We start from the raw sequence: 11,234 nt of genomic DNA on the forward strand, positions 1-11,234 counted from the left end.
AAAAAAAAAAAGGCCAGTCGTGGTGGCTTATACCTGTAATCCCGACACTTTGGGAGGCCGAGGTGGGCGGATCATTTGAGGCCAGAAGTCCAAGACCAGCCTGGCCAACATGGTGAAACCCTGTCTGTACTAAAAATACAAAAATTAGCTGGGTGTGGTGGCGCATGCCTGGAATTCCAGCTATTTGGGAGGCTGAGGCAGGAAAATCACTTGAACCTGGGAGATGAAAGCTGCAATGAGCCCAGATCGAGATCTGGCCACTGCATTCCAATCTGGCAAGCAACAACAATCCAACTCTCCACCCTGAACCTCACTCTTTCTGGTCACAAAGTAATCAAGAGTCCTCTGCTCCAGCTCTCTCTGCGGCTTTACCTCTCATTCCCTCCTGTGATACAGCTTCTGGCTGCCCCCACCATAACTCAGAAGGACCCCTGCCTAGTAAGCTCCTTATAACTGAGTCCAACAGATGCTCCTCAGTCTTGACTGATCGGCAGCCTCCATTATAGCAGGTGGGTAATCCCCTGGCTTTCAAATCTTCTGGTTTTCCTCCTTCCTCTTTGGGTGTTGCCTTTCTGGTTGGTGTCCTTCAGGACATCACCTGGGGCCACCCCACCCACTCCCACCTGTCTATTCATCAGTCTTTAGATTGGACCTTTGTCCTGAGCTCAGAACTACAGACCCAGCTGTCCTCACATTCTCTCCATGGATGCCCTGCAAGAACATCATGTCCAACTTTTCCCAAATAGAGCAAGCCTTAACTTCCCCTGGAGTTCCCATCCCAGCAGGCAGTCCAACTCACCATTCAACTGGCAAAGGCAGAAACTTAGGGCCCACTCTCAGCCCATTCCTCACTCAGTGTCACCAGGCCTGTTACTCTTCCACCCACACAGCTCTTGGTGGTCATCCCCTTCCCTCCACCTCTACTGCTACTGCCCAGACTGGGGCCACCATTTTCCTCAACCCCATCCTCATCAACCCCCCAGTCTTGGCCAGGCGCGGGGCTCATGCCTATAATCCCAGCACTTTGGGAGACTGAGGTGGGTGGATGATCTGAAGTCAGGAGTTGGAGACCAGCCTGACTAACATGGTGAAACCTTGTCTCTACTAAAAATACAAAATTTGCTGGGCATGGTGGCAGGCGCCTGTAATCCCAGCTACTTGGGAGGCTGAGACAGGAGAATTGCCTGAACCTGGGAGACAGAGGTTGCAGTGAGCTGACATTGCGCCATTACACTCCAGTCTGGGTGACAAGAGCAAAGCTCTGTCTCAAAAACATCAATAAATTAAAAAAATACATAAATAAGCCTCCAGCCTCCCAGACTTAACTCCCAAAACCCTTCAAAGGTTTCTCGCCACATGATCAGCCTCAGCTCCAGGTCTCAGCAAGTCCACCAACCCACAGATCCGCCACTTTTTAAATTTTATTTTATTTTGAGTCAGAGTCTCGCTCTGTTGCCCAGGCTGGAGTGCAATGGTGCGATCTTGGCTCACTGCAACCTCCACTTCCTGGATTCAAGTGATTCTCCTGCCTCAGCCACCCAAGTAGCTGGGATTACAGGTGCATACCACCATGTCTAACTAATTATTGTATTTATTTATTTTGTTTTTATTTTTATTTACTTATTTATTTAGAGACAGTGTTTCACTCTTGTCTCCCATGCTGGAGTGCAATGGTGTAATCTCGGCTCACGACAACCTCAACCTCCCGGATTCAAGTGATTCTCCTGCCTCAGCCTCCCAAGTAGCTGGGACTATAGGTGAGTGCCACCACGCCCAGCTAATCTTTGTATTTTTACTAGAGACGGGGTTCACCATGTTAGCCAGGATGGTCTCAATCTCCTGACCTTGTGATCTGCCCACCTTGGCCTCCCAAAATACTGGGATTACAGGCGTGACCCACCACACCCAGCCAGATCCACCCACTTTTAACTGTCCTTCTAATGTCCCTCTCTCTCCCCTTTCTCAAGCCCTTGCCTGAGGCTGCAGGTTCCCGGAACACTGCCCTTCTCTAGATACCCCATCCCCATGCCTGCTCAACACTGATCTCCTCCAGAAAGCTTACTCCCTGTTCCCCACTCAGGTTAGGCCCCTTCCTCCATCCTCCACAACTTCTCTCTTTTTTGAGACAGGGTCTCACTCTGTGGCCCGGGCTGGAGTGCAGTGGCTCAATCACATCTCACTGCAGCCTCAACTTTCCATGCTCCATAGATCATCCCACCTCTGCCTCCTAAGTGGCTGGGACTACCCAAGTTGGTCTCAAACTCCTGAGCTCAACCAGTCCTCCTGCCTCTGCCTCCCAAATTGTTGGGATTACAGGTGTAAGCCACTACTACTTGTATTTCTTACATCAAAAACCATGCTACACTTTATCATTGCTTTACATTCGGGGTCCCATGCTGAGTGTGAGCTGGGGGCAGGCAAGACTGACTCATGTTTTACTTCACTGCAGTATCTGCAACACCCAGGATGAAGTCCAGGACACTGAAGGTCAAGGTGCTTCATAAGTGAAACTGTAAGGGCTGGCTGTAAGTCCCACTTCTGGGGTGGGGGAAGGTTGAGGCTGATCTCCAAAGCAGGTCCCCCACACACTCTATCAAAGTACCTGAGGCAGAATCCCCAGTGGTGCACCCCCAGCGGGCTCGGTGGGTGCCGGTCTGGCTCCTGGGGAAGGCAGTCAACTCTGCCTCAGCAAGTCCAGCAGATAGGCCAGGTGGGGTCACAGGGTCCCGTGGATGGACAAGGGTTCAGCAATAGCAGCAGAAGGAACCCTGGGGCCATCCAGGTTATCCAAAAGCTGGATGCACCCCTGGTCTAGGCCAGGCTGCCATTGGGATCAGTCAGGCCCAGCAAGTCCTCTGCCAGGCTGGTGAGCTCGTTCTCCTCAAGTGCCTCCACCAGGCGCTGCAGAGTGGCGCGGCGGCCCTCGGCCTGCACGAAGCGCCGCAGCAGCTGGAAGGCCTGCTCATACAACCCCTCGCGCTCGTACTCGTAGGCCAGCGAGTCCAGCGCCGGGTCCCGCAGCGCTCTGCAGCCCCGCTGCAGCGAGCGCCCCACCTTGCGCCATTTGAGGCCCACGGAACGCGCAAACGTCTGTTGGTCCTGCAGGCTCAGCGGCCGGTTCACTGCAGAGGGAGCGAGGAAGCGGGGTGAGGGGGGGGCGCCCAGCGCTGATCCCACCCATCCCCACCCGGCGACGACCCTGCTGCTCCCCAGACTCCAACCTCCTGGTGACCCTGCCTCTCCGCCTGCACCTCACCTACAGGCTGACCCTGGAACATAAAAGTCTGGGCAGGCGTTGGCGGCGGCCGCGGCTTCACCTCCGACAGAGAGGGCACGGGGAGCTGCGAGGGGGCCAAAGAGACCTCCCCGTCGCCACCCTGGGCCCCCGAGCCGCACTTCAGGTTCCTGAGCGCATCCTCCAGCTCAGCCAGTTCTTCGTCCCGGAGCCGGTCGGGCTAGGGAAAGGGAACTTGCAGTCACCAGGGGCTTGGCCGCGGATCCCCGCCCTACCCCATCCTGACCCCAGCCCGGCCGCACCTGCTGGGCTAGGATGCAACTCAAACAGCGCTCCTCGTCCGCCAGCAAAGCGTCCAGCCGCTCGGCGCCAGCGCGCAGTTCCAGTTGCAGCGATAGCGAGTGTTGGGAGAGCGCGGCCGCCAGGCTCCTCTGCAGCACGGCGCGTAGCGCCCCCTCGCGGTAGGCGCGGAGGAAGCGGCTGCAGGGCTGGCGCCCGCAGAATCGCAACTGCACGATGAGCTGTGGGTCGCTGCGGTGGATCTTCAGCATCTGCAGCACGTCCGGGCTCCCGCCGCTCTCTGCGGAGGCGGGCTGTCAGGCGCTGGGCGGTCAGGCGCCAGACGGTCCCCAAGCTCGGCCGTTCTCCAAGCGGCCGGAGGAGGGGCGAGGCCTGTGGTCAAGCCCTGTCCCATCCTCTGACCTAGGGTGCAGTTACTCCAGAGTACCCAGATAGGAAGCACAAATTGGGATGCAAACAGCAGCAACCCAGAAAGAAGGCCAGGACCTATCACAGGGAGCACCTCAAGAGTGGGTGCCACCTAGCCCCAGCTCCCATGTCCCAAATGAGAACTAGCAAGAGATGGCCGGGCGCGGTGGCTCAAGCCTGTAATCCCAGCACTTTGGGAGGCCGAGGCGGGTGGATCACGAGGTCAAGAGATCGAGACCATCCTGGTCAACATGGTGAAACCCCGTCTCTACTAAAAATACAAAACATTAGCTGGGCATGGTGGCGCGTGCCTGTAATCCCAGCAACTCAGGAGGCTGAGGCAGGAGAATTGCCTGAACCCGGGAGGCGGAGGTTGCGGTGAGCCAAGATCGTGCCATTGCACTCCAGCCTGGGTAACAAGAGTCAAACTCTGTCTCAAAAAAAAAAAAAAAAAAAGAACTAGCAAGAGAGTGACTTCGTAGCACAGAAAAGGAAGCATGTTCCCTGGGCGACCAGGCCTTCTGGGTAGGCGGTCAGCAGGGCAGAGGAGGGCGGGAGGTCTCGGGTCTTCAGCCTCCACCAAGCTCCGCTCCCACTGCTCGGGAAGAAGAGAGGGGCTCTCGCCGCTCTGAGGCCACGAACAGATCCCCCAACCCGCTTCAGCCTCCTGTGGCCTCTGCCCTGAGATGGGAAAGCGGGGCCTGGAAGGGTAGGTACTGGGGAGGAGTCTTGAGCAAGGAGTGCTGCAGTAAGAGAGGAAAAGAGGAGAGAGGCATCCACAATTAGTAGAAAGGAGTGAGCTGGCTGGTGGAGGGGGTGGGGATCGAGCAAAGGACGTTAGTGCACAAATAAGTAAATCATACACTGACTCGAGGACGCACATATACCCTCAAGGTCATGCCACAAACAGAGAGGACAGAGTCTACACAGCCAGGGGTCCTCCATCTTCCTCCTCCCACCCCAAATCTTTTCCCTAAAGGTGGCTAAGCCCAGGCCCACCAAGTAGAGGACCTGCAGCCTCAGCCCCTCCCACAAAATGCCCCAGGCCACTCTTTCCTCTCCACATGCCAGCACACCCATGCACCTGCCAAGGCAGTCTGCAAAGCCCTGTACACTGCCATCTTCTGCTGGGGGTGCACGTAGGCATCCGACAGGACCACCTTGTCCAGCGAGGACTCCACAAACAGGTATGCGCTGCCCACACACTCTTCGTGCCCATTTTGCCCAGCTGCCATCTCACCTCCTGGAGATGGAGACAGTTGGGTATTCAGTTCATCTCCCTCCCTCTGTCCTGGAGACAACTGTCCAGCCCCAGGTGGTTCAGCTGTCCCCACCACAGTAGCCTCAAGTCCCATGAGATTCAGGTGTCCCCAACACTAGTTGGCATACTTGAGACAGAAGTTCACCATCTCACAGGCAGCCCCTTGAGCTCCTGGCTCTGTACAGAGTCCCACCCACCCCAGACTTGCAGAAAGGATTGTCCCCCAACTACCTTCTCAGGGAAAGGACCCAGAGTCACAGTGGAGGGGGAGCAGAGGCAGCTCTTCTCTGCCTCCTCCTCAGGCCTCTGTCTCTCTTATAGAAGTGGACAGGAGACACCTTCATTCTGGATGGTGCCCATGCCCCAAAGCCAACCAGGCCCATATCCTGGCCTTGCCTTCTGAATAGACTTGAGCCCAGTATCTCTGGAGAACCTCAGCCTTAAGGTTAAACCTCCTGTCTTCACTTCAAAGGACACCTGTAGTTTGCATCTACCCAGATTCCCTCCCCCAAGCCTGTCTTACCTTTAGGGACTTCCCTTCTCCTTCTTCTCAATTCCTGTGCCTGTGTCCCACTCCCTAGCTCCAGGCCGGGCTTGTGTACCAGACCTGGCCAATCTTCATATTTCATTCACATTTCTGCAGTAATTAGTTCAGGGCGGAGTATAGGACTAAAGTTTGACCAATAAGAATCAACCCTACAACCCTGGATGAGCCAATAGGAAAGAGGCACTAATTTCCCTTCCCTTGGGGCTGAACTGGAAGGAAAGGGCAGCTCTTCTTTGCCACTGCTTGAGAAGAGCCTGGCTGAGAGTGAAGCTGACACAGAAAGAAACAATCAAGAGATTGAGAAGTGCACTCCTAACCATACTAGGCTCCTGGATCCAGCTGTCCCTGAAGCTATTGCATTTGGACTTTTTAGTTATGTGAGCTAAATAATTCCTTTTTGTTATAAAGTGCTTGGAGTTTGGCTCCAGTCATTTCAACACAAATTGTTCTATTCCCTCCCTGTCCAGAAAAAGCCAGAGCCCCTTGGTGCTGGTATCTCCTTCACCCATCTTCTGGCAAAAACCTAGCCCCGGACTAGCAGGCGCAAAATTACCAGCCAGGGAACCACTGCACTGAGCCACAGCTCAGAGGTCTCCCAGTTACTACCCCATAAGACAGCAAGTAAGGAACTGCCCTCCCTCTTTCTTCCCACCCCACTCTTTTCCTGCCCATCCTTTTCCTAGTATCATGGGCTCAAGGCCCTACCTCCTGCCTCATCAGTCACACTCCTGTGCACTCCAGTCGTCAAGGTTCATATATGGTGGGCTGGGAGGACTGCTGAGTGTTAGCCATGGGCAGGACAAATGGGGTGGCCCCAGCAGCCATCTATTTACATGAGGAACAGGAAGTGACCCTCCCACCCTGGCCTCCTAAAGTGCTGGGATTACAGGAGTGAGCCACTATTCTCAACCTTTGTTTTTTTAATTTTCTTGTTTTTGAAACAGGGTCTTGCCCTGTCACCCAGGCCGGAGTGCAGTGGCACTATGACAGCTCACTGCAGCCTTGACCTTCCCGACTCAAGCAATCCTCTCACCTCAGCCTTCCGAGTAGCTGGGACCTCAGGAACATGCCACCATGCCTGGCTAGCTTTTATCTTCCTTCCTCCCTCCCCCCCCCTCTTTCTTTCTTTCTTTCCACTGGGTTTCACCATGTTAGTCAGGCTGGTCTCGAACTCCTGACCTCAGGATCTGCCTGCCTCAGCCTCCCAAAGTGCTGGGATTACAGGTGTGAGCCACTGTGCCTGGCCTAGTTTTTATATTTTTAGTAGAGATGGAGTTTCACCATGTTGCCTATGCTGGTCTCAAACTCCTGGGCTCAAGGGATCTGCTCACCTCAGCCTCCCAAAGTGCTGGCATTACAGGTGTGAGGCACCACACCTGGCCTCCTAATCTTTTCATAGAAAACATTAATACTTGGCTAGGCCAGTGGCTCACACCTGTAATCCCAGCACTTTGGGAGGCCTGGCCAACATAGTGAAACTCCTGTCTCTAGTAAAAATACAAAAATATTAGCCAGGCGTGGTAGTGGGCACCTGTAATCCCAGCTACTTGGGAGGCTGAGGCAGGAGAATCCTTTGAACCTGGGAAGTGAAGGTTGAAGTGAGTCAAGATCATGCCATTGGGCCAGGTGTGGTAGCTTAAGCCTGTAATCCCAGCACTTTTGGAGACCCTCCTGGCTAACAAGGTGAAAACGCTTCTCTACTAAAAATACAAAAAATTAGTTAAGTGTGGTGGCACATGCCTGTAGTCCCAGCTAGTCGGGAGGCTGAGGCAGGAGAATCACTTGAACCCAGGAGGCAGAGGCTGCAGTGAGCTTAGATCATGTCACTGCACTCCAGCCTTGGTGACAGAGCAAGACTGTTTCAAAAAAGAAAAAAAAGAAAACATTAAGACTTGTGTACTTACTCAAAACCACAGCCTGGATATTAACAGGAACTTTGCATTTTGTTTATCACTGGGCAGGATAGAGGGAGGTAGGTGGGGGTGGTAGGTGATTTTTATTTTCTTTGTATTTAGCAATATTTCCTGCTTTATGTGAAGGAGATAAATTTTCTTTGTAGTAAAAGAGCAAAATAAATTTGTTTTCCTTGAAAGCAAAACAAGAAAAACAGGGGAAGTCCTGCAAGTGACAAGTGGGTCCAGGAGCACGTGGCACGGAGCCAGCCACGGAGGTGAGACTGGTGGAGAGTCCTAGGAAAGTGGGCTGGGAAGTAGGAGAGAGTGGGAACCTCTCCTGGAAACGTTCCCTTTCAGGTCTTCCTAGCCTCTTGAGGTGGGAGTGTTGACTAGATGGATGTGGTCCCACCCCAAAGGGTGGAAGTGGGGATTCAACGGGACCAGTGTCTGCGCATCATGCCTGCGGGGGGATGTGGGGGGACGCGGGGAGTTCTGGGAACCTGGAGATGGGGGATGCTCCGTCACACTCACTACTACCAGACAGATGGCGGAGGTGAGCCAGGCTGGAGGTCGAGTTAACAGGGTAAAGAGGCCAGGGCCCTAGTTTTGCCATCCGCTGATTGGCAGCTCCTCCTACGTGTTCTTTCACAGAAGCCCCTCTTGGGAATCCCCGCGCCCCACCCACCTGTAGTTGTCCCTTTTTGGGCGGGGCTGAGGCTTCCAGGCTGGGTCCTGAGAAATCTTGGTGGGCGGAAACTGTGGGGCACGTGGGTATCAACCTAACAACGTTTGCCCCTATTTCCAGGGGCAAGCCAAGCACGGTGCCCCTGAACACCTAACAGTACTGGGAGAAGCCCCACCTCTGGCTGGGTGGACCGGGACCGCCTGTGGGAGTGGCCCAGAACTGAAAGCCTGCGACTCCTGGCGACTCGCCAGGCACACTCCCTACTCAGCTACCCTGCTCCTGAGCGCTCGAGGGCAGCTTCCCAGGCTCCCACTAGCCCACCCTCAAGCTGGCGTTTTGCACTTGCGATTAGCTGGGGTGGGCAGAGGGGTCTCCGCTCAAGGAAGTGTTCAGAACCAGGCCCTCCTCCCCCACCCTCTCTCCCGCAGGGCCCTACTGCCCCTTGAAAGCCCTGTCAGGGAAAAAGAGCCTGCGGGGACCAAATTCCATACAGCCCCCCCGCCTCCCATTTGAACAGCCCAATAGGCCGCCGCCACCAGCTGGCTGGAGCAACCGCTGGTGACATCTGCGCCGCGCCCACGCTTCGGAGCCAGGATCCACCTCCGCTCCCGCCCGCATTGGGGAGCCCACCCACGCACCCACCCTCTACACTAACCTGGCCACCTCGGCCGGGCCTGGGTTCCCACGCCCGCCAGGCTCCGCTCCACTCGCGCCGCTTCCGGGTGTGCGCGGAGGCTCTGGGGCGGCGCTCCAGCCCTAGACACCCTGTCCGCCCGCGTGTCCCGCCCCGGTGGCTGCTTCCCGCCTGCTGTCCTCTGAAGTCAGTCTCTCGCCCCGTGCAAAGCCCATCTAGTCCGCTGAGCAGGTAAGACACCGGCGCCCAGGTTTAGACGGCAGGAAGACCTGGACTTTGGGGGTCTGCGATTCTTACAAGGCCGGGAGCTCAGAAGAGCGAGAGCTGCCAGACTTTGGTAGAAACGGGGAGCCCTCTGTAGACCAGAATTTTCTGGTGCCTCTGGGAATCCGGCTGCATGATAGCTGCTACGACTGGGCACTGAAAACGGGGTGCTCATGGGTCCCAGGTACAAGCCTGGTAGAGCGTATCTGAAGCCCCAGGAAACACGTGCCACAAATTCCGGGAGAAACTTAGCCCGGAAGATATGGGGACACTAACTGGCGACTGGTGTGAAGCCTTGTGTATGCAAACCTTCAGGAACCTTAAAACAAGATTGGGGGCTGGGTGCGGTGGCTCATGCCTGTAATCCCAGACCTCTGGGAGGCCAAGCCGGGCGGATCACGAGGTCAAGAGTTCGAGACCAGCCTGGCCATTATGGTGAAACCTCGTGTCTACTAAAAATACAAAAATTAGCAGGGCGTGGTGGCGCCCACCTGTAATCCCAGCTACTCAAGAGGCTGAGGCAGAAAAATCGCTTGAACCTGGGAGGCGCAGGTTGCAGTGAGCCGATATCGCGCCACTTCACCCCAGCCTGGGCGACAGAGCTAGACTCCATCTCAAAACAAAACACCAAGATTGGCAACTTCAAAGAGGACGCACACGTTCCGATAACCCCATCCCCCGGTAAAGGCCGCGCTCCGGGGTGGGTCTGCGGAGTTCCAGCCGAACCAAATTGCCCGCGGGAGCCAGGGCTGCTCAGGGGTCGAAACTTGAACTTTGAGCCCCTCAGGCACTAGAGCTGTCAGGTCCCAGAGCCCCAAGCTTCTTTTCACCCTGTGGGGCTGTCTTAGGAAGCACCCGGGACACACGCCGGTGAGGCAGAGGCGGGGAAAAAGTCTCCCCTCTCCGGGCGTATCCAACTGTGCCCCGCCCACGCCCCGCTTCCTGATTGGCTCACGGTCCCGGACAAAGAAAAGTCTACATTAATGCTCCCGCCTTATTAACCGTCCATTCACTTGCTACTAACCCGCGGTGTTAAGATGGGGTTTCTCAGGCCAGGCATGGTGGTTCACGCCTGTAATCCCAGCACTTTGGGAGACCGAGGCGAGCCGATCGCTTGAGCCCAGGAATTCATGGCCAGTCTGGGCAACAAAGCGAGACCTCGTCTCTGCAATAAAATTACAAAAATTAGCCAGGCTGCTGGCTTGCCCCTGTAGTACCAGCTACTCGGGAGGCTGAGGTGGGAGGATTGCTTGAGCCCGGGAGACTGAGGGTGCAGTGAGTTGTCAGTGCGCCACTGCACTCCAGCCTAGGTAAAGATCGAGACCCAGTCTCAAAACAAAAGGGGGGGGGAGTTTCTCAACGTGGAACCTGTGGAGTCACCCGGGGCTTGTTGAAATGCAGATTCCTGGGCCTTACCCTTTCAGGAGAACCTGATTTAGTAGGTGAGGCTGTGAAATCTGCTTTGTGAACAAGTGTTAGGGTTATCTGATGCCCCATGCTGTCTGAGAGGGCCTCAGTTCCTCAGGCCACATGCATTTGTACAGCAAAGATTGATCTTCCTGTAACGCTTTGCGCCTTCCTGAGCCCAGAGACGTCCCTCTTTCTCCAGGCCAGAGCTGTTGGGAGTGGCGGATCCTCCCACCCCAGCCGGATCTGGGCCATGGCCGAGCCTGGAGAGCGACTGCCCGAGGAGTTGCTGGCGCTCATCTTCCGCCACCTGTCCCTGAAGGACCGTGCTGCAGCCGCCAGGGTCTGCAGGGCCTGGGCTGCCGCTGCTACCTCCAGCGCCGTGTGGCACGACACAAAAATCAGGTGAGCCTGCTCCTCCACACCCCTCACCCTGCCTCCCTTTCACCTTCTCTGTGGAGTCGTGGGCTAGGCAGAGATTCAGGTTGACTCCCCCATATTAAAAAATAATCGCTGACATTTATTAACTGCCCAACACATACCAACCATTGTTTTTAATTGCCTTACATATATTAACTATTTTTTTTTTTTTTTTTTT

At 55.4% G+C, this 11,234-nt stretch overlaps 3 protein-coding genes across 6 annotated transcripts in view; 1 reads left to right on the forward strand and 2 right to left on the reverse strand.

Annotated features, from left to right (window-relative positions):
* Positions 1-2,734, reverse strand: part of B3GNT9 (UDP-GlcNAc:betaGal beta-1,3-N-acetylglucosaminyltransferase 9) — an 8,162-nt gene extending 5,428 nt beyond the window's left edge. The window contains exon 1 of the mRNA XM_017539269.2: positions 2,603-2,734. The gene's annotated coding sequence lies outside the window, so the exon portion shown is untranslated. The remainder of the gene's footprint in view (positions 1-2,602) is intronic.
* The window catches only part of TRADD (TNFRSF1A associated via death domain), a 9,703-nt gene continuing 807 nt past the window's right edge, over positions 2,339-11,234 (reverse strand). The window contains exons 1-6 of one of the 3 annotated variants that reach the window (XM_037742269.1): positions 8,987-9,045; positions 5,728-5,841; positions 5,028-5,186; positions 3,538-3,815; positions 3,257-3,455; positions 2,339-3,122 (exon numbers count right to left, since the gene is read on the reverse strand). In XM_037742269.1, coding sequence (XP_037598197.1) covers positions 2,812-3,122; positions 3,257-3,455; positions 3,538-3,815; positions 5,028-5,186; positions 5,728-5,833 — 1,053 coding nt within the window. In that variant the 5' untranslated portion in view covers positions 5,834-5,841; positions 8,987-9,045 and the 3' untranslated portion in view covers positions 2,339-2,811. Of the gene's footprint in view, positions 3,123-3,256; positions 3,456-3,537; positions 3,816-5,027; positions 5,187-5,727; positions 5,842-8,986; positions 9,543-11,234 lie in introns of those variants that run through there. The other 2 variants (XM_017539275.2, XM_037742270.1) reach the window with 2 other exon arrangements.
* Positions 9,088-11,234, forward strand: part of FBXL8 (F-box and leucine rich repeat protein 8) — a 4,235-nt gene continuing 2,088 nt past the window's right edge. For both annotated transcript variants that reach the window (XM_017539271.2, XM_017539272.2), the window contains exons 1-2: positions 9,088-9,196; positions 10,839-11,041. In XM_017539271.2, coding sequence (XP_017394760.1) covers positions 10,890-11,041 — 152 coding nt within the window. In that variant the 5' untranslated portion in view covers positions 9,088-9,196; positions 10,839-10,889. The remainder of the gene's footprint in view (positions 9,197-10,838; positions 11,042-11,234) is intronic.

The sequence above is a fragment of the Cebus imitator genome, unplaced genomic scaffold (genome assembly GCF_001604975.1).
Source record: "Cebus imitator isolate Cc_AM_T3 unplaced genomic scaffold, Cebus_imitator-1.0 Scaffold118, whole genome shotgun sequence".
NCBI classification, from domain to species: domain Eukaryota; kingdom Metazoa; phylum Chordata; class Mammalia; order Primates; family Cebidae; genus Cebus; species Cebus imitator.